The sequence below is a fragment of the Haliotis rufescens genome, unplaced genomic scaffold (genome assembly GCF_023055435.1).
Source record: "Haliotis rufescens isolate VD_foot unplaced genomic scaffold, xgHalRufe1.0.p SCAF_1, whole genome shotgun sequence".
Classification (NCBI taxonomy): Eukaryota; Metazoa; Mollusca; class Gastropoda; order Lepetellida; family Haliotidae; genus Haliotis; species Haliotis rufescens.
This window is the reverse complement of record NW_025963779.1, coordinates 28,091,355-28,118,879: the sequence shown is the minus strand read 5'-3', so window position 1 is coordinate 28,118,879 and position 27,525 is coordinate 28,091,355. Positions and strand designations below refer to the sequence as shown.

At 41.1% G+C, this 27,525-nt stretch overlaps 1 protein-coding gene across 2 annotated transcripts in view; it reads left to right on the top strand.

The window, feature by feature from the left end:
- Positions 1 to 11,650, top strand: part of LOC124149486 (adipokinetic hormone/corazonin-related peptide receptor variant I-like) — a 62,545-nt gene extending 50,895 nt beyond the window's left edge. Inside the window, exons 4-6 of one of the 2 annotated variants that reach the window (XM_046521107.2) lie at positions 2,864 to 2,927; positions 4,166 to 4,254; positions 9,639 to 11,650. In XM_046521107.2, the coding sequence (XP_046377063.1) occupies positions 2,864 to 2,927; positions 4,166 to 4,254; positions 9,639 to 9,967 (482 nt within the window). In that variant the 3' untranslated portion in view covers positions 9,968 to 11,650. Of the gene's footprint in view, positions 1 to 2,863; positions 2,928 to 4,165; positions 4,255 to 9,338 lie in introns of both variants that reach the window. The other variant, XM_046521109.2, reaches the window with a different exon arrangement.
- Positions 11,651 to 27,525: the final 15,875 nt, after the last annotated feature.

The window sequence follows — 27,525 nt, the reverse complement described above, 5'->3', positions numbered from 1 at the left end:
TCAAGTGATAGTAGTGAAATAATACATTGTTTACTTCTTAGTCAATCAAGTGACAGTAGTGGATTAATACATTGTTACATTATAGTCAGTCAAGTGATAGTAGTGAAATAATCATTGTTTACTTCTTAGTCAATCAAGTGATAGTAGTGAAATAAAACATTGTTTACTTCTTAGTCAATCAAGTGATAGTAGTGAAATAATACATTGTTTACTTCTTAGTCAATCAAGTGATAGTAGTGAAATAATACATTGTTTACTTCTTAGTCAATCAAGTGATAGTAGTGAAATAATACATTGTTTACTTCTTAGTCAATCAAGTGATAGTAGTGAAATAATACATCGTTTACTTCTTAGTCAATCAAGTGACAGTAGTGGAATAATACATTGTTACATTATAGTCAGTCAAGTGATAGTAGTGAAATAATACATTGTTTACTTCTTAGTCAATCAAGTGATAGTAGTGAAATAATACATTGTTTACTTCTTAGTCAATCAAGTGACAGTAGTGGATTAATACATTGTTACATTATAGTCAGTCAAGTGATAGTAGTGAAATAATACATTGTTTACTTCTTAGTCAATCAAGTGATAGTAGTGAAATAATACATTGTTTACTTCTTAGTCAATCAAGTGATAGTAGTGAAATAATACATCGTTTACTTCTTAGTCAATCAAGTGATAGTAGTGAAATAATACATTGTTTACTTCTTAGTCAATCAAGTGATAGTAGTGAAATAATACATTGTTTACTTCTTAGTCAATCAAGTGATAGTAGTGAAATAATACATTGTTTACTTCTTAGTCAATCAAGTGATAGTAGTGAAATAATACATCGTTTACTTCTTAGTCAATCAAGTGACAGTAGTGGAATAATACATTGTTACATTATAGTCAGTCAAGTGATAGTAGTGAAATAATACATTGTTTACTTCTTAGTCAATCAAGTGATAGTAGTGAAATAATACATTGTTTACTTCTTAGTCAATCAAGTGACAGTAGTGGATTAATACATTGTTACATTATAGTCAGTCAAGTGATAGTAGTGAAATAATACATTGTTTACTTCTTAGTCAATCAAGTGATAGTAGTGAAATAATACATTGTTTACTTCTTAGTCAATCAAGTGATAGTAGTGAAATAATACATCGTTTACTTCTTAGTCAATCAAGTGATAGTAGTGAAATAATACATTGTTTACTTCTTAGTCAATCAAGTGATAGTAGTGAAATAATACATTGTTTACTTCTTAGTCAATCAAGTGATAGTAGTGAAATAATACATTGTTTACTTCTTAGTCAATCAAGTGATAGTAGTGAAATAATACATTGTTCACTTCTTAGTCAATCAAGTGATAGTAGTGAAATAATACATCGTTTACTTCTTAGTCAATCAAGTGACAGTAGTGGAATAATACATTGTTACATTATAGTCAGTCAAGTGATAGTAGTGAAATAATGCATTGTTACATTATAGTCAATCAAGTGATAGTAGTGAAATAATACATTGTTTACTTCTTAGTCAATCAAGTGATAGTAGTGAAATAATACATTGTTTACTTCTTAGTCAATCAAGTGATAGTAGTGATCTAAAACATTGTTTACTTCTTAGTCAATCAAGTGACAGTAGTGGAATAATATATTGTTACATTGTAGCCAATCAGATGAAATCAGCGACGTACGATGTTTATTCATCATAGTCAATCAAGTGAATGTAGCAGAATAAACATATTGTTACTTCATAGTCATTCAAGTGAAAGTAGCGGAATAACATATTGTTATGTCATATTCAATCAGTTTGAAGTAGCGCATAAGATATTGTTTTAATGATGACACTCTTAATAGAGATAAAGCTATTGATGTCTTGAATGACTAAAATGTTGGTAGTCAAGTGATAAGAGAGACCCATCTCTTTAATTCAACGTAATATGACAAGTCAAGTTGACTTGCGTTTCAAGAAAGTAAAAAGAAGTGTTCTGCACTCCTATTGTCAAGGAAGACACTTTAAGCAAAAGTGTTTTTATTTCTAAGGCAACCTCCTGGGAAGAAAGTAGTGGAACACGACATTGTTAAATTTGTGTCAATCATGTGAAAGTAAAAGGTTATTGTTACATCATAGCTTATGAGATTCAAGAGTGGAATAAGACGTTGTTCAACACAATCAGATTAAAGTAGCGAGACATATATTGTTTATATCACAGTCATAAGATGATGGTAATGGAATAAGGTGTCGTCAATCATAGCCAATTAGGCAAAAGGAACGGAATAAGATATTTTGCCATTTTTGTAATCAGGTGACTATATATGTACATGTATACATGATATCTATGCCCTAGCTCATCGAACGAACTCATATGAAAGTAACAGAACTAAATATGATTACCTTACCAGACCACATGGTCACTCAGATGAAACAACAACATCCGGTTATTGTTACGTCATAGACAAATGAGATGGATTCAATTTATATTCACAAAATGTTATGATGGTACAGGGAATAACGACTATAAATAAACACCAGTCTATTAATGAATCGTAATTGGATAAATCAAATTAGCTTGCCTTTCAAAAATGTAAAAAAAATGTTCTGCGCTCCTGGTGCTAAGGCGGAAAGTCAACCTGCATTTTTCAAATAACCTTCGGCGAGAAATTGAAGGATGTCGACATTAATTGGTTGTTCTACGTTTGCCACGTCATACTCGCTTCTAAATTGCATAAATGACATTAATTCCTTTCTTCCCCGGCCTTATAAATTTTATTTGTGCGTCGACATGTCTGGTGTGGCACGTTTCGGGATCAGTGTTGGCGTCGGTTGTATCCTATTTGCCATTCCCTAAAATTTATTAATTATTTTCTTCTGCTTTCAGTGGGCGTATTTGCCATGTGTTGGACACCATATTTTGTCATATCAGCTTGGTGGTGGTTTGACAAGTAAGTACTATACATCTCAACGTACGTAATAGTTCGTTTGTACTCCAAATGTAAAGTTTGGATATATATATATATATATTTTGAAGAGTAAAACACGGCCATTCAGTAGCACTTACTATGTTATGTCCGTCCATGCGTTTAACCTTCTAGAATGTGACTATTATATGATCAACATGCTCCACATCTTGATGGGCGTAGGAAGCGAGGGTAACGATAGGTGTGTGGGTGGAGGGGCGAGGGGTTTGAGGTGTATATAAAATGTAATACCCACCTTGAAATTCAAATATTTAAGGACCATCATACCAGTAGCAGCAACACAGAAGTCTTTTTCTAGAAGCAATAGAAAATCAATAACAAAAATCAATGAAGCATTATATCAGATGCAGCAGGGAAACGAATATGCCAGAAGCAATAGAGAAATGGACAAGTTCTGTAAGGAACAAGTTAGTTGCCTCAGAAATCCAGTGCCAAGTACAACATCACTCACACACCTCTTCACCATCTCCCTCAATGAATCACTTAGCAGGGTCAGAGTGCAAATACGTAAGCGAAATGGGGGTAACTCAAAACGGTCATTACCCGCATCCCAGGAAAGTGCGCCAGAAGCTATGTAGATATCTAAACACTATGCAGTCGAATCTCTTTTGGTGATCCCTCCCAACTAGAAATCAACGGACAGCTGGGTACTCGTGTCGGATCTCAACCGAATCCCACAAAAAAGACCATTCGGGACAGCTGCGTACTATCCCTCAGCACCTAAGTCACTTTACATGGAACTGTTTTAACCCGATAGTCTTGTATAAAGTATCCCGCTGTAAACATCCTTTGGTTGCAGGCGATAAGCGCACTGTCCATAGTCGATACTGATTGTTAATTGCTGTACAAACTATACATTTATTAATTTATTAATTTATTTCTTAAAAATGTTTATAAGCACATCATGAATTATTTAACGTTATTATTTCTTCTTGTTTTTTTTACCTCAAGGATGCGTATTAAAAGATAAGATTGCATGTTCTGTCTAATGAGACAAAATCAGTTGGCTTATGAAATAAATAGACATGTATAAACAGAAAAACAACTAGTTGAGGGACGCTGAACTTGATGAACATTATCGTAGGAAATCGGGACAATAGTTATACATTAAAGGAAAAGCAAACAAGAAATAACCGTAAATGGAAGTAGTCTTCGTGGACTCCAGCTGTGTAGTATGATGACGATGTTTGCTGTGATTTCAGGGAATCGGCTCGGAAAGTGGACCATACAATACACAAAGGTTTCTTCCTGTTTGCCGTCTCCAACTCCTGCATGGACCCTATTGTTTATGGTAGGTGAATGATGTATCCTAGTGTCTGTGATAGGTAGATTGTATATCCTAGTGTCCGTGATAGGTAGATGGTATATCCTAGTGTCTGTAATAGGTAGATGGTATATCCTTGTGTCTATGATAGGTAGATGGTATATCCTAGTGTCTGTAATAGGTAGATTGTATATCCTAGTGTCCGCGATAGGTAGATGGTATATCCTAGTGTCTGTAATAGGTAGATGGTATATCCTTGTGTCTGTAATAGGTAGATGGTATATCCTTGTGTCTGTGATAGGGAGATGGTATATCCTTGTGTCTGTGATAGGTAGATGGTATATCCTAGTGTCCGTGATAGGTAGGTGGTATATCCTAGTGTCTGTAATAGGTAGATGGTATATCCTTGTGTCTATGATAGGTAGATGGTATATCCTTGTGTCTATGATAGGTAGATGGTATATCCTAGTGTCTGTGATAGGTAGATGGTATATCCTTGTGTCTATGATAGTTAGATTGTATATCCTAGTGTCCGTGATAGGTAGATGGTATATCCTAGTGTCTGTAATAGGTAGATGGTATATCCTTGTGTCTATGATAGGTAGATGGTATATCCTTGTGTCTATGATAGGTAGATGGTATATCCTTGTGTCTGTGATAGGAAGATGATATATCCTTGTGTCTATGATAGGGAGATGGTATATCCTTGTGTCTGTGATAGGAAGATGATATATCCTTGTGTCTGTGATAGGTAGATGGTATACCCTTGTGTCTATGATAGGAAGATGGTATATCCTTGTGTCTGTGATAGGAAGATGGTATATCCTTGTGTCTGTGATAGGAAGATGGTATATCCTTGTGTCTGTGATAGGAAGATGGTATATCCTTGTGTCTGTGATAGGAAGATGGTATATCCTTGTGTCTGTGATAGGAAGATGGTGTATCCTTGTGTCTGTGATAGGAAGATGGTATATCCTTGTGTCTGTGATAGGAAGATGGTGTATCCTTGTGTCTGTGATAGGAAGATGGTATATCCTTGTGTCTGTGATAGGAGGATGGTATATCCTTGTGTCTGTGATAGGAAGATGGTGTATCCTTGTGTCTGTGATAGGTAGATGGTATATCCTTGTGTCTATGATAGGAAGATGGTATATCCTTGTGTCTATGATAGGTAGATAGTATATCCTAGTGTCTGTTATAGGTAGATGGTATATCCTAGTGTCTGTGATAGGTAGATGGTATATCCTTGTGTCTGTGATAGGTAGATTGTATATCCCAGTGTCTGTTATAGGTAGATTGTATATCCCAGTGTCTGTTATAGGTAGATGGTATATCCCAGTGTCTGTGATAGGTAGATTGTATATCCCAGTGTCTGTTATAGGTAGATGGTATATCCCAGTGTCTGTGATAGGTAGATGGTATATCCTAGTGTCTGTGATAGGAAGATGGTATATCCTTGTGTCTATGATAGGTAGATGGTATATCCTAGTGTCTGTGATAGGAAGATGATATATCCTTGTGTCTATGATAGGTAGATGGTATATCCTAGTGTCTGTTATAGGTAGATAGTATATCCTAGTGTCTGTGATAGGTAGATGGTATATCCTTGTGTCTGTGATAGGAAGATGGTGTATCCTTGTGTCTGTGATAGGTAGATGGTATACCCTTGTGTCTATGATAGGTAGATGGTATATCCTTGTGTCTGTGATAGGTAGATGGTATATCCTAGTGTCTGTGATAGGTAGATGGTATATCCTTGTGTCTATGATAGGTAGATGGTATATCCTAGTGTCTGTGATAGGTAGATGGTATATCCTAGTGCCTGTGATCAGTTGATGGTATATCCTAGTTACTGTGATGGGTAGATGGTATTTCCTAGTGTTTGTGATAGGTAGGTGGTATATCCTAGTGTCTGTGATATGAAGGTGGTATACCCCAGTGTCTGTGATAGGTAGATGGTATATCCTAGTGTCCGTGATAGGTAGGTGGTATAGCCCAGTGTCTGTGATAGGTAGGTGGTATAGCCCAGTGTCTGTTATAGGTAGATGGTATATCCCAGTGTCTGTGATAGGTAGATGGTATATCCTAGTGTCTGTGATAGGAAGATGGTATATCCCAGTGTCTGTGATAGGTAGATGGTATATCATAGTGTCTGTGATAGGTAGATGGTATATCGTAGTGTCTGTGATCGGTCGACGGTACATCCTTGTGTTTGTGATTGGTAGATGGTATATCCTAGTGTCTGTGATAGGTAGACGGTTTATGCTTTTGTCTGTGGTAGGTAAATGATATATCCTAGTGTCTATGATAGGTAGATGGTATATCCTCGTGTCTGTGATAGGTAGGTGGTATATCCTAGTGTCTATGATAGGAAGATGTTATAGCCTAGTGTTTGTGATAGGTAGATGGTATATGCTAGTGTCTGTGATAGGTAGATGGTATATCCTTGTGCCTGTGATAGGTAGATGGTATTTTATAGTGTCTGTGGTAGGTAGACGGTTTATGCTTTTGTCTGTGGTAGGTAAATGATATATCCTGGTGTCTGTGAAAGGTAGATGGTACATCCTAGTGCCTTTGATAGGAAGATGGTTTTTCCTCGTGTCTGTAATAGGTAGATGGTATACCCGTGTGCCTGTGATAGGTAGATGGTACATCCTGGTGTATGTGGTAGGTAGATGGTACATCCTAGTGTCTGTTGTAGGTAGATTGTACATCCTAGTGTATGTAATTGGTAGATGGTACATCCTAGTGTCTGTTGTAGGTAGATTGTACATCCTAGTGTATGTAATTGGTAGATGGTATATCCTAGTGTCTGTTGTAGGTAGATTGTACATCCTAGTGTATGTAATTGGTAGATGGTATATCCTAGTGTATGTGGTAGGTAGATGGTATAACCTTGTGCCTGTGATAGGTAGATTGTATATCCCAGTGTCTGTGATAATTAGATGGTATATCCTAGTGTCTTGATAGGTAGACGGTTTATGCTTTTGTCTGTGGAAGGTAAATGATATATCCTGGTGTCTGTGAAAGGTAGATGGTATATCGTAGTGTCTGTGGTAGGCAAATGATATATCCTAGTGTCTCTGGCAGATGTAGTATGTATTCTAAAATCTGTGGCAGGTGAAGTCATTATTCTCCGGTAGGTGACTTATGTATCTCAGTGTTTGTGGTAGGTGAATGGTGTGTCTTAATGGAAGTGGTAGGTGGTTTATTTATCCCAGTGTGTGTGGTAGGATAATTATACATATTTTAGTGTCTGTGGTAAATGAATTAATTATCCTAGTGTTTTTGGCAGGACTTATTTATCCCAGTGCCTCTGGTCGAAGAATTATTTATCCTTGGGTCAGGTGTAGGTACGATATTTATCCCAGGTTCTGTAGTTGGTAAATTATTTATTATAGTCGATGATATATTTTTCTAGTGTCTGCGCTAGATGAAGTATTTATACTACTGTCTGTTGTAGGTGTAATTATATAATTATTTATTCTGATGTCTAAGGTGAATTATTTATCCTAATGGCTGCAATACGAGAATCATAGGTGATTTGTTTATTTATTTCAGTGTCTGTTGTAGGAGAATTATTTATCCTAGTATCAGTGTTAGGTGAAATATTGATCCTAGTGTATGCAGTGAGTGAATTTTTTTTCCTAATGTATGCGGTAGGTGAATTATGTATCTCTGTGTCTGTAGGAAGTAATCCATTGTCTGTGATGTAGGTGATTTACTGTGGCAGATGAATGAATTATCCCAGTGTATCTGGTAGAGAAGTAATTTTTCCAGTGTAAGTGGTATGTATGTTATCTATCCTTATGTTTGGTTGGTAAATACTTTATCATAGCGTATGTGGCAGGTACAATGTCTGTAGTAGGTGAATGGTTAACCCTAGTCTGTGGTAGGTGAATTATTTATCCGCGTGTCTGTGGTAGGTGAATGGTTAACCCTATTCTGTGGTAGATAAATGATTTATCCCAATGTCTGTCGTAGGTGAATGGTTGACTCTAGTCTGTGGTTGGTGATTGATTTATCACAGTGTCTGAAGCAGGTGAATGCTTAACACTAGTGTGTAGTGGGTGAATTATTTATCCCAGTGTTTGTGGTAGGTGAATGGTTAACCCTAGTGTGTGGTTGGTTAATGATTTGTCACAGTGTCTGTAGTAAGTGAATTATATATTCAAGTTTCTGTGGAGGGTGAAATATTTCTACTAGTGTCTGTAGTTAGTAAGGTATTTTTTCTTATGTCAGGTATATAATATATCCATGTATCTTTAATAGGTAATCTGAATAGTGCAGTGGTGGCTTAGCACCGGCATGATGTAAACAGCATCATATCTCAGTCTCTTAACATAAACTATAAACATCTCGTTAACGGTGGGTCACAAAACATTAAATATCGTACTCTATTGGCTGTGGTAAGGCAATTACCAGCATCACAGTAACTCTGTCTTCATTTCTTCTTATATATCTGGTTCGTATTCATCATGTAATTGATAATGACTGAGGGAGGAGAGGAGATAAACTATTCATCTTAATTCGTCTGAGTGGCTGAAGAATACGTACTGATACCAATGTTGAGAAAGAGAATCGAAATGATTTTATATTTATCAGTATATTTAGGTTGGCACGTGGTACGATGAGTGAGTGAGTATGGTTTTACGCCGTTTTAAAGCAATAATCCAGCAATATCACGGCGGGGGGACACCAGAAATGGGCTTCACACATTGTACCCATGTCGGGAATCGAACCCGGGTCTTCGGCGAGACGAGCGAACGCTTTAACCACTAGGCTACCCGACCGCCCCTAACCTGTCTGAAAAGTGACACTAGGCCACTGCTTTCATTCACTGTCTTTCTTTGGTTAGATATGTGCGTTTCGGTCTGCGTGTGCTGTCTGTTCATGTAAAAGTGTGTTCCTCTGGTGGCGACGAAACAAGTTGTAATACATGCCTGCACTGAAATCCTTTCATTTGTTAGCTGAAGTGTTTTCTGCAATTTACTGCATGCTTTTTTAATATTCTAATTGAAAAAGTCAAATTTCAAAAGTATACATTTTAATTAAGCAGGTCAAAAAAATCTTTCCAATCAGATTGACACTCAGGTGCCTTTTCGTTGCAGGCATGTTTACCACTGCATTTCGCCGAGAAAGCAAGAAATGGCACAGATGGTTTAAACAACGATTAAACGGAAACCCATTCTCCAGTAAATCTGCCACGGGTCAGCAGTACATGTACTCATGCTCCTTCTGACATAGAAAGACAAACACAGTCTAACTGAAACACACACATATTTCAGTCACACTGTGTTTGCAATACATTGCTAGATACTCCGAAGCTGACTCTTTAATAGCGGTTGTGACTGTCAACATTGCATACATCCCTGCTATACCGCTTCCTCAACACGCACTGTCTATTACAGGGATGTTCACGATTAATTTCAAAAGAGAATTTAAACGATGTTGCTGCTGTCTACGTTCCCGATGGCGAAGCAAGAAACTTGGGGAGGTCACCAGCACCAGCCGATCCTTCATCGGCGCACATCGCCAGGGACGACGGCTGTCCCAGAGTTCCATATCCTCGAAGACAACAGAAAGAGTGTACTTCCGTAGTCCTGAGTCGTCGACAGGGTGCATCCGCTACCTCCCTGCCCCCAATTGCTCCCCAACCAAGTCCCGCATGTCCCTCGTCTCTGTCTCCCGGGAGAACAGCGTCTCGAGGGCCAACATTAACAACTTTGTTGGCTTCTGATAATCATCCAGCGATGAACTGAGAGCTGTGAAATTTGTATGGTCGCTTCATTATGTTTGCCTGGAGGTGCACCGACGAAGTAACTTACAGGAATTGTATTCTTTCTGCCTTAAAGACGTGACAGTTCTTGCCATAGTTCGACAAGTGTACTTAGAAATATGTTGATGTCTGTCAATGTACACATGCAAGTAGAGAACCGAAAGCGCTTAGAGCTCTTCATTAGAATGGAAAAAACTCCTTAAAAGTGTGACATGGTTTAAAATAGATTGTTATCCCTGAATTGTGAAAGGCAACTCAGTACGCTCATCTGTAGTGATACAATACCTCCATCCCAGCCAACCGTTTGATGAATGTATATATTAATATGTGTTGGCATGTGGCTGTTGTTTGATCGTAACTCTTGTCAAGCTAGCATACATTCATGGCACGCCCACACCCATGTAGCATGACCATTCAGTTTTATATCGTTTAAGCTGTTGAGTTTGAATCCCGAATCCGAGACTACATTTTGTTTCTAGCCAAATACTGACATCCATCTGACGCATTCTTGAGATGCTGTTCACGGAAACTCGGCTTCCGGTCTATATATGCAAACTTTAATGATATTGTGTGATAAATAAAAAGATGTTTGTAAAACATTTAGCATCACTGCCGCAGAGTTTAGGAATTGGTAACTCTACTGAATCTTGAATATATTTTAGAAAATATTATATATTTATTATTATAGTTACTGTATTGCCTGATGAAGTATGCCAAGAAGAACGTTACATCCTTGGGATTGCAAAGAGGTGATTGATGCACGAGTATAATGACCCTGAGAGCCGGTCGTGTGCTGGGTGTGGTAAAGCATGTGCAGGTATATGACAGTGGTTAAAAGGGTGATAGAATGAAATATGTGCACGTGTGTTTGACAGCAGTGTCTTAAAGAGAGATATCTGGACATGTAAAAGTTCACGTTACAGCTGTGACGTAAGATAAATGTTCCAAATATGTGAACGTGAGTTTTATAAGACAATAATACGAACGTGTAGTTGACAGGTATGACATAAATCGAGGCACTGAGACATATGCAAGTGTGTATGGTAGCGGTGACGAAAGGTGAAGCTTGTTGTCGTGTCAGTGTCTTTGCCATCGATGACGTAAGACGTATGGACATGTCTTGCATCAGGCAACGTGCGCGTACGGGTGCCAGTGATGGCGATAGTTGAAGCTTAATGACATGACACGTACATTTGACACGTGGCACGTGTGTTGAAAAGTTCTGAAGTGCACATGTGCGGTGGGTTATTATGATGGGAGTGCTTCACGCGTGTTTCATACGATAAGATCATACGACACATGCTTCGGACAATGGTGATGCGGAACTCTCCACTCAAGCACACGTGAACGCGATGGTCATATAATTCCGATACAACTATATATGGTATTAATATTAAAAGGAAAACAATAATGTTGGATAAATGTTAAAATACAAACTACAAGTTTGATAAAATATCCCTTCCCTTGAAGGGAACTTGTCACTGTGTATTGGTATGTGTGTAAATATACCGTGACATGTGATATGTTTAAAACTATGTGGCTACATTCCCGGCTCTGTGGTAATATAACTTGACCCCAGTCATATATATATTACTGCAGTATATTTTGTACATAAACATGTAAATAAATATTATGTTTGTTTCATTACATAGTTTTCTTGAATGTTGTCACAAAGTTCGAATCGATTAAGAAGCCCCGTGACTCTATGGACCCGCAAATGTGCTACACCAGGCACTGTGGTGCAACAACCGACATTGAGGTGCTCCATTGGACATTGAGGTGCTCCATTGGACATTCAGATTATAGATCCGACATTTAAGAGCTAGTTCCGACATTGACGTGCTACACCCGACAATGAGGTGCTACATCCGACATCCAGTTGCTACATCATACATTACAATGTTACACATTCAGGTGCCGGATCCGATATTCAGTTGTAACAACCAATATTAAGGTGCTGCAACCGACATCAATGTGCTACATCCGACATTCAGTTGCTACATCCGGCATTCGGTTGCTACATCCGGCATTCGGTTGCTACATCCGGCATTCAGTTGCTACATCCGACATTCAGTTGCTACATCCGGCATTCAGTTGCTACATCCGGCATTCAGTTGCTACATCTGGCATTCAGTTGCTACATCCGGCATTCGGTTGCTACATCCGGCATTCAGTTGCTACATCCGACATTCAGTTGCTACATCCGGCATTCAGTTGCTACATCTGGCATTCAGTTGCTACATCTGGCATTCAGTTGCTACATCCGGCACTCAGATAATACATCAGGCATTCAGCTGTTATATCTGACATTAGGTGTTATATCCAATATTACGGTCCTACATCCGACATTTATGTGCTACATCCGACGTTATGATGCTACATCCGACATCATGGTATGTCAGCTCGGTGAAATAGGAAACCCTGAAGTCTTGTGGGTCCTAGATCAGGGTCTGGGATTGAACGTAGGTTTCTGGCACGCCTAAGAGTCGCAACTTTGCACATTGAACTGCGGCATCTTGAATTGAATTGCCCGCCTGGTACAAATGCGAAAATGAAATAGAAGTTATCTCCGACTGTGTTGTGTGAATGAACAGATTATGTGCTTTAACTTTCTACCATCTACCTGTTTTAAATCAGAGTCGATGGCTTGAGGTTCAGGTCTCAGAAAGACAAATGCTTTAGTTTAAAGGAAGTAGATTGGAAGTCTTCCAATAATGCCATATCTGTATGTTAAAATTGATGACCTCCAGATGAGTCAGCTGTATTTCCTTCAGCTCTGAATCACATCGCAATACAGAAATGTTAAGATAATCGTGAGACGTGAAGCGCAGGTACAACGGCACCAACATAAAGAGAGGGCAACGTCGGGTGATGGACAAGGAGGCCAAGAGCGCAGGTTCCACGGCACCATCATAAAGAGACGGCAACGTCGGGTGAGGGACAAGGAACCAAGAGCGCAGGTACCACGGCACCATCATAAAGAGAGGGCAACGTCGGGTGAGAGACAAGGGACCAAGAGCGCAGGTACCACGGCACTATCATAAAGAGAGGGCAACGTCGGGTGAGGGACAAGGAGACTAAGAGCGCAGGTACCACGGCACCATCATAAAGAGACGGCAACGTCGGGTGAGGGACAAGGGACCAAGAGCGCAGGTACCACGGCACCATCATAAAGAGAGGGCAACGTCGGGTGAGGGACAAGGAGACCAAGAGCGCAGGTACCACGGCACCATCATAAAGGGACGTCGGGAGAGGGACAAGGAGGCCAAGAGCGCAGGTTCCACGGCACCATCATAAAGAGAGGGCAACGTCGGGTGAGGGACAAGGAGACCAAGAGCGCAGGTTTCACGGCACAATCATAAAAAGACGACAACGTCGGGAGAGGGACAAGGAGACCAAGAGCGCAGGTACCCCGCACCACCATAAAGAGAGGGCAACGTCGGGTGAGGGACAAGGAGACCAAGAGCGCAGGTTCCAAGGCACCACCATAAAGAGACGACAACGTCGGGTGAGGGACAAGGGACCAAGAGCGCAGGTACCACGGCACCATCATAAAGAGAGGGCAACGTCGGGTGAGGGACAAGGAGACCAAGAGCGCATGTACCACGGCACCATCATAAAGAGAGGGCAACGTCGGGTGAGGGACAAGGGACCAAGAGCGCAGGTACGACTGCACCATCATAAAGAGAGGGCAACGTCGGGTGAGGGACAAGGAGGCCAAGAGCGCAGGTACAACGGCACCATCATAAAAAGAGGGCAACGTCGGGTGAGGGACAAGGAGACCAAGAGCGCAGGTAAAACGGCACCATCATAAAGAGAGGGCAACGTCGGGTGAGGGACAAGGAGACCAAGAGCGCAGGTACAACGGCACCATCATAAAGAGAGGGCAACGTCGGGTGAGGGACAAGGAGACCAAGAGCGCAGGTACCACGGCACCATCATAAAGAGAGGGCAACGTCGGATGAGAGACAAGGGACCAAGAGCGCAGGTACCACGGCACAATCATAAAGAGACGACAACGTCGGGTGAGGGACAAGGAGACCAAGAACGCAGGTTCCACGGCTCCATCATAAAGAGACGACAACGTCGGGTGAGGGACAAGGAGACCAAGAGCGCTGGTTCCAAGGCACCACCATAAAGAGACGACAACGTCGGGTGAGGGACAAGGGACCAAGAGCGCAGGTACCACGGCACCATCAGAAAGAGAGGGCAACGTCGGGTGAGGGACAAGGAAGCCAAGCGCGCAGGTACCACGGCACCATCATAAAGAGAGGGCAACGTCGGGTGAGGGACAAGGAGGCCAAGAGCGCAGGTACCACGGCACCATCGTAAAGAGACGACATCGTCGGGTGAGGGACAGGGAGGCCAAGAGCGCAGGTTCCACGGCACCATCATAAAGAGAGGGCAACGTCGGGTGAGCGACAAGGAGACCAAGAGCGCAGGTACCACGGCACCATCATAAAGAGAGGGCAACGTCGGGTGAGGGACAGGGAGGCCAAGAGCGCAGGTTCCACGGCACCATCATAAAGAGAGGGCAACGTCGGGTGAGGGACAAGGAGGCCAAGAGCGCAGGTACCACGGCACCATCATAAAGAGACGACATCGTCGGGTGAGGGACAGGGAGGCCAAGAGCGCAGGTTCCACGGCACCATCGTAAAGAGGGGGCAACGTCGGGTGACGGACAAGGAGACTAAGAGCGCAGGTTCCAAGGCACCACCATAAAGAAACGACAACGTCGGGTGAGGGACAAGGGACAAAGAGCGCAGGTACCACGGCACCATCATAAAGAGAGGGCAACGTCGGGTGAGAGACAAGGGACCAAGAGCGCAGGTACCACGGCACCATCATAAAGAGAGGGCAATTTCGGGTGAGGGACAAGAGATCAAGAGCGCAGGTTCGACAACGTCAGGTGAGGGACAAGGAACCAAGAGCGCAGGTTCCAAGGCACCACCATAAAGAGACGACAACGTCGGATGAGGGACAAGGGACAAAGAGCGCAGGTTCCACGGCACCATCATAAAGAGAGGGCAACGTCGGGTGAGCGACAAGGAGACCAAGAGCGCAGGTACCACGGCACCATCATAAAGAGGGGGCAACGTCGGGTGAGGGACAAGGAGACTAAGAGCGCAGGTTCCACGGCACCATCATAAAGAGGGGGCAACGTCGGGTGAGGGACAGGGAGGCCAAGAGCGCAGGTTCCACGGCACCATCATAAAGAGGGGGCAACGTCGGGTGAGGGACAAGGAGACTAAGAGCGCAGGTTCCAAGGCACCACCATAAAGAGACGACAACGTCGGGTGAGGGACAAGGGACAAAGAGCGCAGGTACCACGGCACCATCATAAAGAGAGGGCAACGTCGGGTGAGAGACAAGGGACCAAGAGCGCAGGTTCCACGGTACCATCATAAAGAGACGACAACGTCGGGTGAGGGACAAGGAGACCAAGAGCGCAGGTTCCACGGCACCATCATAAAGAGACGACAACGTAGGGTGAGAGACAAGGAGACCAAGAGCGCAGGTACCGCGGCACCATCATAAAGAGACGACATCGTCGGGTGAGGGACAGGAGGCCAAGAGCGCAGGTTCCACGGCACCATCATAAAGAGAGGGCAACTTCGGGTGAGGGACGAGGAGACCAAGAGCGCAGGTACCACGGCACCATCATAAAGAGAGGGCAATTTCGGGTGAGGGACAAGAGATCAAGAGCGCAGGTTCGACAACGTCAGGTGAGGGACAAGGAACCAAGAGCGCAGGTTCCAAGGCACCACCATAAAGAGACGACAACGTCGGATGAGGGACAAGGGACAAAGAGCGCAGGTACCACGGCACCATCATAAAGAAAGAGCAACGTCGGGTGAGAGACAAGGGACCAAGAGCGCAGGTACCACGGCACCATCATAAAGAGAGGGCAACGTCGGGTGAGGGACAAGGAGACCAAGAGCGCAGGTTCCACGGCACCATCATAAAGAGAGGGCAACGTCGGGTGAAGGACAAGGAGGCCAAGGGCGCAGGTTCCACGGCACCATCATAAAGAGAGGGCAACGTCGGGTGAGGGACAAGGAGACCAAGAGCGCAGGTACCACGGCACCATAGAAAAGAGAGGGCAACGTCGGGTGAGGGACAAGGAGGCCAAGAGCGCAGGTACCACGGCACCATCATAAAGAGAGGCCAACGTCGGGTAAGGGACAAGGAGGCCAAGAGCGCAGGTTTCACGGCACCATCATAAAGAGAGGGCAACGTCGGGTGAGGGACAAGAGACCAAGAGCGCAGGTACCACGGCACCATCGTAAAGAGAGGGCAACGTCAGGTGAGGGACAAGGACACCAAGAGCGCAGGTTCCACGGCACCATCATAAATAGAGGGCAACGTCGGGTGAGGGACAAGGAGGCCAAGCGCGCAGGTACCACGGCACCATCAGAAAGAGAGGGCAACGTCGGGTGAGGGACAAGGAGGCCAAGAGCGCAGGTACCACGGCACCATCATAAAGAGAGGGCAACGTCGGTTGAGGGACAAGGAGACCAAGAGCGCAGGTACCACGGCACCATCATAAAGAGAGGGCAACGTCGGGTGAGGGACAAGGAGACCAAGCGCGCAGGTACCACGGCACCATCGTAAAGAGAGGGCAACGTCGGGTCAGGGACAAGGAGGCCAAGCGCGCAGGTACCACGGCACCATCAGAAAGAGAGGGCAACGTCGGGTGAGGGACAAGGAGGCCAAGAGCGCAGGTACCACGGCACCATCATAAATAGAGGACAACGTCGGGTCAGAGACAAGGAGGCCAGGAGCGCAGGTACCACGGCACCATCATAAAGAGAGGGCAACGTCGGGTGAGGGACAAGGAGGCCAAGAGCGCAGGTACCACGGCACCATCAGAAAGAGAGGGCAATTTCGGGTCAGAGACAAGGAGGCCAGGAGCGCAGGTACGACGGCACCATCATAAAGAGAGGGCAACGTCGGGTGAGGGACAAGGGCCAAGAGCGCAGGTACCTGGGCACTCGAGGTGCGGTATCCATTGATACATAAATGATACTTATTCCTGCAGAAATAAAATCGATGAAGAAAGTTTCAATATATTAAACGAAATAGAAACACCAACACTGACAAATTCTTTGAAGGCAAAATTAGAGGAAACAATTGAAATTGAAGAAATTTCCAGAGCCATAAGGTCAATGAAAAATAAAAGTCCAGGGTAAGACGGATTTTCAATAGAATCCATTAATTAATTTTGTTCGTAGCTGAAATTGTGGATATTATGTTCCGAAAAATGTCAATATTAAAGGAATTGTATTTAATGACAAAGAACCTAAACTCGGCTAATACGCGGATAGCACTCAGCATTTCTTAGATGGCAGCGAGACAAGCTTCAGGGCTTCAATGAATACTCTAGAAATATTCTATAGAATGTCAGGACTGAAATAATCATTGATGAAACTAAGGCAATATGTGTAGGTGTGATGACTGGTAGTCCAGTTAAATTATGTCATAAATTTATCTTGGACTGGCACCAAGGAAACTTTGAGGTTTTATGAACAAATCTAAATGAACAAGTAGATAATCTGTGGGTTATCAACATAAGGAAAAGAATTCAAATCATTCTAAATGTCTTGGGAAATCGCAGAAATCTTAAAGAAATCTCGAGTTTACAGGTAAAATAGCAGTTATAGAAAATTTGATACTACAAAATCTACTTTAGTACATAACGTCTGCGCCTTTCCCCACCAAATCATTTGTAAAAGAACTAGAGAGAATCTTTTTCCATTTCATCTGGAAAGGTAAACCTAATACAATAAAGAGAGGACATCTAAACAAAGACCATAATGAAGGCGGAATTACAATGATGAATGTTCAAATACGTATTGATCTGACTCACTGAAGATCATAACCATTTCGAGATTTTTCTGCAATCCAAATCTCGCAAATATCAGTAAAGTCCCAATTCAGTATCTTGCAATGTTTAGGCAAATATAAAAAAAACTATACTTTGGGGGAGAAAGCCTTTGCCGCGTGGAAAAGGTACAGGTGTTGTTTTAAAACTGATCAAACTGACTTAGTATTTTCTTGAACGTTTATGGTTCAATCATCAGTTCAATAACTCACGACATTTTGTTAATAATTGGTTCAATTGGGGTGTATATACAATTAAAGATCTCTACAACTCTGATGTCTTAATGTCCTTTCAAGAATTTAAGAAGAAATGTAATGTTAAAGGTACTTATTTAAACTTCAAAACGTTTTTAGGAATATTCCCAGAGCCTGGAGAGAGACTTAATACTGTCCTTATAAGCCAGAACACCGGAATTAATCAACTTTTGCTGAATCTAATTAGTAATCACAATCAAAATGTTGCAAAACTTTTTACGGTATACTTTCAAAAGAGCAAAGTGTACCAGCAGTGTGTAAAAAATGGGAAAACATTACTGATATTTAATCATCATGGGAGGTTATATACACTAATTATAGAAGATGTACAAAATTAAAGTTGCTCGTTTTTCAAAACAACTTTATTCACCAAACAGTATACAATAAAAAAATGAATTACAAAAGATGAAAATAAAAGATATAAACGCGTGAACTTTCTGTGGGAAAGACCCGGAGGATAGAAAACGCCTCTTTGTTTCCTGTGAGGAAGTTTTGGAATGAGTTTTTTTCTGAACATTATTATATATTATCAAAAATAACCTGTGTTAATTTTAAAGAATATTGCTAGAAAGAACGGCTGTAACCTAAGTGCTTGATGTTAATTTCGCCTGAGGTTATTTAGCGAAACAGGACGTATTCTGTGCCTCATCCAAACTGATTATTCTGAATGTTCCATTTCCCGTGCTGGTACGTTTCACCATAGTACGAGGGGTGATTTAGCCTAACTAAGAAGTATGGTTAGTACAACCTTAACAGTTTGCATGCATGTTCTAATTAACTATAATAGTTTCCAAACTAACAGGCTGCATGCACCCGTGAAGATCAGTGTTGGAATTGGTCTTCAGCAACTAACCCATGCTTGTCGAAAGACGCTCAGGCTGGCTGACGTGGTTGATGTATGTCATCGCATCGAGTTGCTGCCATGAATCAATGGATTCAGCTGGTCAGGAACAGGATATGTCTCCGGAGGCTGGGAACTGGGAGTTTTTCAGGTATTACGACGGTAAGACAGTGCTTGCTCAAATATGAGGCAACTGGAACATCAAGAACGCATGTTAACGACTGAGTGACTGGTCATTGGCCATTGTCGACTTGTTGCCATGTAATGTGAAAGGGACGCATTAAATGTAACCTGTGTAAAGCCGGGTTAGATGTGGTCTTCGATAACTCATGCTTGTCGGAAGAGGTGACTAACAGGGTCCCAATTGACTAGATGGTCCAGACTTGGTTATGAATATCTTAGTTATGATTGCTAATGAACTGTGAATGTATGTTTACTAGTTGTTAAATACATGTCAGACATGTTTAGTTCCAAACGTGTTGAAGATTGCGTTGTAATTCTCATCGGATAAATGGTGTTAAGTGTTGTATCTAAATGCGATCAGACTCCAGACACATGAAGTAGACTTAGATCACACTTAAATTACGAAAAATGAAAAAGAGTAAGCCCTATGATGTTTTAGCCGTTGGTTTTGATGCTGTCCTTCAGATTACCGGGTAAATTGTACAGACAAAAATGCCACCTTAACATCGTTTGGTTATAAACAGGTTTAGATTATGAAAACGAATAGACAAAATGCATGGTTTTCCTGAAAACATATGCATATCTGAATCCTAAACGTGATAACAAATTATCTTTTGAACAAAATCATAAACATATATGGATCTCACTACAATGCAAGGAACGTGTTCAGGTTTATGTTTAGGTTCCAAATACATTTTCCAGAGTGCATTGTGCACAATTGTGTATTTTTTAGTATAAATACAATATGTGGTGCACATTATCATTACCATCTACCCAACATACTAACAGGTCTAGAACCTAAATAGATCCGGAATGATCCGCGTCAGAATAACTCTTCAGCAACCCACGGCGACTATGTTTGTCGTAAGAGGCGACTAACGGGATCGGGTGGTCAGGCTCACCGACTTGGTTGAAGCATGTCATCGTATCGTATCTACCAATTGAGTGGATCGATGCTTATGATGACAGTCACTGGGTTGCCTGGTCCAGACTCGATTATTTACAGATAGCGGTCATCTTGGCCGCACAGAATCAAAATTTGTCTTTCCATGAAATTTGAATACAGTTTTCATACTGTTAATTTTATCTAGAACCACTTGCCCGAAGTCCATATGGATTGGGGTGATATCGATCTTGACCATAAAAAAATGTCCTATCTGTCAAAATGTGTGTGGTGGTAGAGGCAATGGCGTGACAGCGCATCGCTGCACTGATTAGGTTTTGAGAACGGAGGTTGCCCCTTTTTTCCTGAATTTCAAAATTTAAATTCAAGTTAACGAACTGTCTTATCTGCAACTTTCTTTTTGATGCAGCCGATAGAATTCACCCTCAATTATGATGAACGACTTGAGTTCGGGATGAAACAAAAAGCCAAGGTTACACACCATGCAGTACAAGAAGTCTGATTAGCATACACTTTACATCACATATCACGATAATGCATATTCATTACATGGTAATATAAAAAAACAAATCTTAATAAACGTGACATCCATCCTATTAAAATAATATCAATAAATTAGAACATAAATAAACAGGCACAACAGTAGTTCAAGGCTACTACAATTAAGTTAATTAAATAGGTTTTGGAATTATATTGCAGGTTTGAACATGTAGCATATTAATACACATTGCTATATATATTTTGGAAACATTTGTAATATTTACATGGAAAACCAAATGTTAGCCTCACCCTATCAGTGAGATAAGTGAGCAATGCCACAGACACCCATGACCATTAAATCGACTGTTGCCCTGATCTTATCGAAACAAGCACAACAAACACAACATGAACTAATAAACTATATACTTTACTTATGAATACTACATATCAACATGACTAGGCTACCAACAGGTTAAGCTGTACTGAAATACAAGTGAATATACGTACACTGTAAACTATTCAACAATGTTACAACCATAAATGTACATAATTACATCCTTCTAAATTTACTTTACAAATAGAAAAAATACCAAATTACATTACTGCATAAACATATCTTTCCAATTAACGTCATAAACATTACAAAAAAAATAAAAAGCCACAAAGCCTTTATTTCTATATTCATAAGAAATCTTCGCCCAAAGCAGAGTCGAATGTACGATTCCGTCTATATCATGAGCGTGTGGTTCTGAATCGCTGTCAAAGCGTGATAGTACCGGGTATTGGCGAAAAGGTGAGCGTATCCTGCCCTAATGGTGGCACCCGTCGCAAACACATGCAAAGGCAAGTCACTTGTTCTCCTGAACACATGGTACTAGTAAATATAGGGAATTTCATTGGACATAATTTTTGTCACTGATGTGTCAAATTTGGACATGTCTTATATTTATCTACAATAAAACTTTTTGAAAGCTTTCGAAAACTTTTGAGTAATTTTAGACGCTCTTTGAATTCTTCGTAGAAAGGGCATATTTGATTGTACCTCAAAAGCTTAAGTTTAGAAATGTTGACACCAGGGACTGGGCCTGCAGTAATATTTCTCGATATAAAAAGGGAAGTTGACTAATGAAAAATTAAAATCATCCCTCTTGTCATACAGTCTCCTGGACAATGTTCTGAATCATAACGCAAATGTCGAAATAAGAAACAGATTAGTCCCTGGTCTCCTTTACTTCTAGTTCAGGTGGGTATATCAGTGGAAGGGGGTTGGCTATTTGATGGTTATTGAACAATATCCGATCATCGGTATACATGAAGCTGAAGATAAGTTTCTTGGCCAAGCTACCTTGTTTTGAAATTCCGATTCATTTCCATACAGAAACAAACCAGCAAGAGGTGCCCATGCCCCATTGGGATGTCTACTGCTGGCCTAAGTATCGTACCCCCAAGTGTTACATAAATGTTATCAATGAGGAAGTCAAACATTTCTCATATTGTTTTCTCAGTAAACTTGAGGGGGCATTTGCGTTCATGTACGGCAAATTGCCCTGAACCTCTGTGGTCACCAGGTTTTATAAAGAAAGCCCCACAAATCAAGGAATGAAGTTTTCCCTTAAATTTGTCATGTGGGAAAGTGGTGTACAAAGTTGAAAAATGAAAAGTTTTGACAGAATCTAAATTGGTTGTTTTCTGAGTTTGTAAAAAGTCAAGAAAATCCTTTGTGTTTTTGAGAACACATATGGTATCAATTCCACTTGTCTTATATACTTTCACTGAATATAAAGAAAGTCCTTCCATGATAGTATTAAGGAGTATGGTTAATCTCTTGGACAAGGTTTTGGTGGTACATTTGCGGGACCCAGCAATATATCTCTCTCATACGGATCTTATGGAGCTTTGGAATCCAATACAAAAGAGGAATGGACATGTCTTCCATTTATAGAGTCAAGCCAAAAGATGATAATACCGAGGCATGGTTTAGTACTGATTTCTCCCATAGTTGAGATAGTAGACTTACGTGTGGCATCGTTTGATATGTCACGTATACCAAGTTCTTTGATCAAACAATTATTGCAGTGATGCTTACATATAATGGGGATGCTATTTGAGGCCTTGTCAGTGGCAACAACTACGAACCTTTCATGTAGAGCAGCCAGACTTTTGATGACAGTTGGCACTGAATTGATATATTAGATTTCTGTTTCCTCTTATTCAGTTTGTGCATTCTACCAATGACAATATCACGCAATGACTTAACCAACTCTGAAAGACATTTAACAGGTTGAAAAGCCATGAATAAACCTCAAACCACAGACAAGTTTCTAAAAAGAGCCCCCCAAAGTGTAATAAACCATATAAAAACACCAAGTGACGACACCAAAAATACGCTCTGAAGATAACTAGGTGTGAATTCACTGGGAGAGCAAAGCACAGCAAAGAAATGAGATGGTTGGCAATCAATTGTTTTTCAAATTATTGTGTAATAGGCCCGCCTTGCACCCAGACACAGCGGAGTTCACACTGGCTTTGGGGGGTGCAGAGTTAGAATCCAAAGCTCGGACTCGCAGCACTTTGCGTTGTGTTGTATACACAACGGCACATTGGGTATGTTATGGTACAGGGTTTTTTAGCTACGAATCAGAAAGCTGGGACACTCATGTGAAGCACCATGCTTCGGTTCAGGGATCAGGCATCAGAGGCATAATGACAAAAGACTTATGGAAACATGAAATACAAACCATAAATTGACAAAGTTCACACTGAAGACAGCACTTAAATCTTGAAATCTTACTAAAATATATAGCTTTTCTTTATAGCAAATTCACGTTCAACGATTTACCCACCTGGACTAGAAATATAGGAGACCCGTGACACCGCTTCGTCTGTTAATATTAAGGTCAAGGCATAAAGATTCAGAGTGACGAACAACTCTCCGCATGAATGTATGACAAGAGGGATGAATGCAACTTTCCAATAGTCAACTTTCCTTTTATGTTGAGCAATATTCCAGCACATCTAGCCTTTGGTGTCTTTCCACGACGACTCATCAGTGACAAAACGTCATCGCAGTGACAAAAACGTGTCCGATGCAATGCTCCATTTGACTTGTACCACATGTTCCCGTTGTTTTCGTGTGGAAATTGCCTTACCTTTGCATGTGTTTGTGACGGGTGCCGCCGGTAGACAGGATACACTCGGTGGTGTCATCACTATTTGATAGTTATTCATAACCACGTGCTCATGATACAGTCTGAATCGTACAATGAACACTCTTCCAGCAGATATTTCTCAGCTTTAACGTACACGAACCAAGTCGATTTTGGTCATTTTTTCCCCGAGATATATAACTAACTTGCTTGCATTTAATGAAAATGTTGTATAAAAACAACACAAAAGGAAATCTGAACCCCACTATGCCGTAGACGGGACTCCTGCTTAGAATAGCAGTCCACCGCTGGTCCTTCGGGAAATTATGATATCGACTTATTTACAACAAGTCAACTTCTATTTCGAAAACGAAGTGTGATTTGCAAACATCGTTAAAAGTTGGAAGACATTTTTCGGTCTATGCAGTTTTTCTCCATGTGACACTTTGTTTTATTTTGAGTGCTGATCCTGAGTTCAAATATATTTTTACAGCTAACACAAATCCTCTTGAAGACCTATCATGTCAAACTAAAAACGTCATATATGGCATTGAATGTACCCTTTGTGGATTAAATTATGATGGAAAGACACACCAGAAACTATCGAGACAAGTCAGTCAGCAGAGATCATGCATCAACAGAAATGTATCGAAATGTGTCCACCAAAATTTTGACAACTTGATCTAGAACATTTCCTTCGCGTTTTCTTTCTCAGACTGTGCCAATGATAGATAAACGACGGACTTCTTTATTAATTTAGAGACGTGTGTTCACGTTGCGTGACATACCAGATTTGTTCTCCGACCTGTACGCGCACGATGTTAACAAGCCGAAGCAACAGCACCAGACCACGTATGAAGAACGCCATAAATGGTTGTTTTTAGCAAGATTTGCTATAACAGCGATGATTAATTATTCATCCTCCTTAGCTTCCAACCATTTCTTCGATATTATCTTTTATATCCGGTCAATTCAAACTGGATTAATCATATTGATCCTGAGAAATGTCTGTTAAAGTGAGCTCATTAAGCACTGATGTTTGTGATTTACTTTTTGTAGTTTTGCATTAAACATATGCTTCTTTGATTTGAATTTTTTATTTGTGATGATGAGAGAAGGCATGCATCATTTCAGCCAGTGGTTGAACAAGCTTCATGTATGTATTGATCGTGATAGATCACAATTACTTCTTCACAAGCAAAAAACCTTTTTACACACCCACTCAATGCCTAGCGTTGTTATCGTGAATTTTCTGCACAAAACGATACGACATTATAGCTCATGCTATTTGGTATTTTTATATAAAATATTCCTTATCAATGTAGCACTATGAAAACAGTCGGTGCTTGAGAACTTGGTTTTGGGATTGACTACATGCTCGAGCGAGTGTGTGTATCTTCAACGTGCAATCTCTGCAATACACCAGATATTGGAGACGAGTTTTATTTTTTGTTAAATGCAATGCCCTCGAACATTACAGATCAATATATACTAACGGACAAAAGTAACTGTGCTTCACATAGTGGTGTAAATGTTATGTTATTGAAAATAACAACATGACATTTGGTCATTCGTCTGGGGGGTTTTCATCATAACAAATTCACTGACAAAACCAATACCTCGTAACAGAAGAGGGATGGTGTAAGAACTCAAATCAACAACATCGATATCGGGTGTTACCACCATTAGCGTTGATACAGGCTATGCAGCGGCGGCGAATTGAATACACCTGATGATTGAAAACGACTTGGGGGAATTCGTTACAAATGTCTACCAAAGATTGGCCCAACCTAACTAGGACTACCGGCAGGTTCTCGTCCTGTCGTGGGCCTCATTCCATGTCAACGCCATACATGCCCTATTGGGGAGAGATCTGGAGAAACAGCCTGCCACGTAATACGGCAATGTTATGCACCCTTTAAAAGTATGTTACATAACACATGCCACATACGGGCGGGCATTATCCAGCTGAAACTTGGGATTACGTCTCGGCATTAGCATAAAGGGTAGAACATGACCTTAACAAATGTCGTTCCGGTGTAGTACGCGATTCAAATTGCCACTAACAAGTTTTGTTCTACCATGAGTTGTGATGCCAATGCTGTTACGATTACATTTCAATCCCCACTTACTGACGACGTTGAGACCCGCAAGCATCCTGGACGACTGTAGACCCTTGCACGACCATAAGAGCTATCCAGATGAAACCTGAACTCATCTGTGAAATACATAATTAACCAGTCTTGTTTTTTGAACCACAGATGCTGTCTTCACCAAGCGTGGAAGCACAATTGGGCGTTTCTTTGGACGTCGGGGCCAGAAAGTTGTTCTCCCTCAACCGGTTGCGTATGGTTGTGCCACTAATAGGCCTTAACACAGGAATTGTCGGAGCTGTTAAAGTGGCAGTTTGCTATCGATTCCGCAGATGCACCAACCGAATATGGTTCTCTTGTCGACGTAATGACCGGCCCGTGGAACGTCATTAGTGTTGTCCAGTTGAAGATAACGTATCAAAATAGATGATATTAATATTGAATGTGTGTCGGTTAACATTACAACGTCTGGTTATGTCGTTTTGCGCTATTCCTGTTTGCTGCATACCAAATGCGCGTCAACAAACAAACACCCAACAAACACCAACTATCAAAATTGTGCGCCTTGCACGAATATGCACTTGCAAATTGTGAATAACAACCTTAAAATGGTGGTGACGTTTTCTTGAATATGTATTGAAAGATGCATTATTTAATTTCTGAAGACATTATATTTTTTATGGAACTTCATATGAGGTAGTTTTTTCCGTCATGACATGAGCAGTCAAGTCCATGTTCTGCAACACGTTCCTTTAATTGAACAACCTGGATGAAATGATGTACCTATAGGAAATTGTTGGTGTTTCCTGCAATTTGAAATATGGTAAGGCATTTGGGGAAACTGGTGGTTGTCTGATAATGGTATTTTACTTCAAGCCATTTATTCCCTTGTTTGCAAATTTCAATGACAAGAACACGCGGTCTTTACCTGATTTAGTGAAGTCTGTTTCTGGTTTGGCAAAACGTATTAAAAAAAAGAACTATCAGCTTTGGTCGATACTGTGACACGAGGTATAGACTTGTTCTTACTGTGTGCAGTCCCAATGGTTCATGAAGGAGAAGCAACAAATATTTCAAATTGATAGTATCATTTCGTCCCTTCTTGTGACCATGTCTGAGTCGATGTCTTTGGGGTGCCGGAAACAGACTCAATACATTGGCGTTGGGTTTTGGATGGTTACAACGACTGCCAACGTTACTTTGTAATTACATTCATATGGCATTCGAGTCCAATGATTTTCTCTGGTTATTTTATAAGGTCGACTGCATTTAAGGCTATTAGATGGATGGATTCCTTTCTCTAATATCCTAACTTTCATTTATAGAATGGAGTGATTTGCAGAATTAAAATGTTGCTAGAGACAATTGAAAACATTTTCGTTGATGGTCCATCGATGCTGGATGACTCGATTCAGTGAATTCTATTGTGTCTCTCCAACGTAAAGAAACCCATGCCTTTTGAAAGCAAGCTTCGTGAATCGGTGCTTTTGAATGTTTAGTGTGTGACGGATACCGCCGGAGTGGGTGGGGCAGACAGCGTCATCTGGCTGAGACGACGTCAGTCCTCATCAGCGGTCGGCGATTGGTGCTGACATTTACAGATTACCTCATTTGCCACTTCAAAGAACAGTGAAATGATGACATTAATAATGACGTTATATTTCATTTCTTGTTGGACAGGCGCTGATGAAGCGTGTGGTCATACCGATAGCACATCATTACATTACTATCGT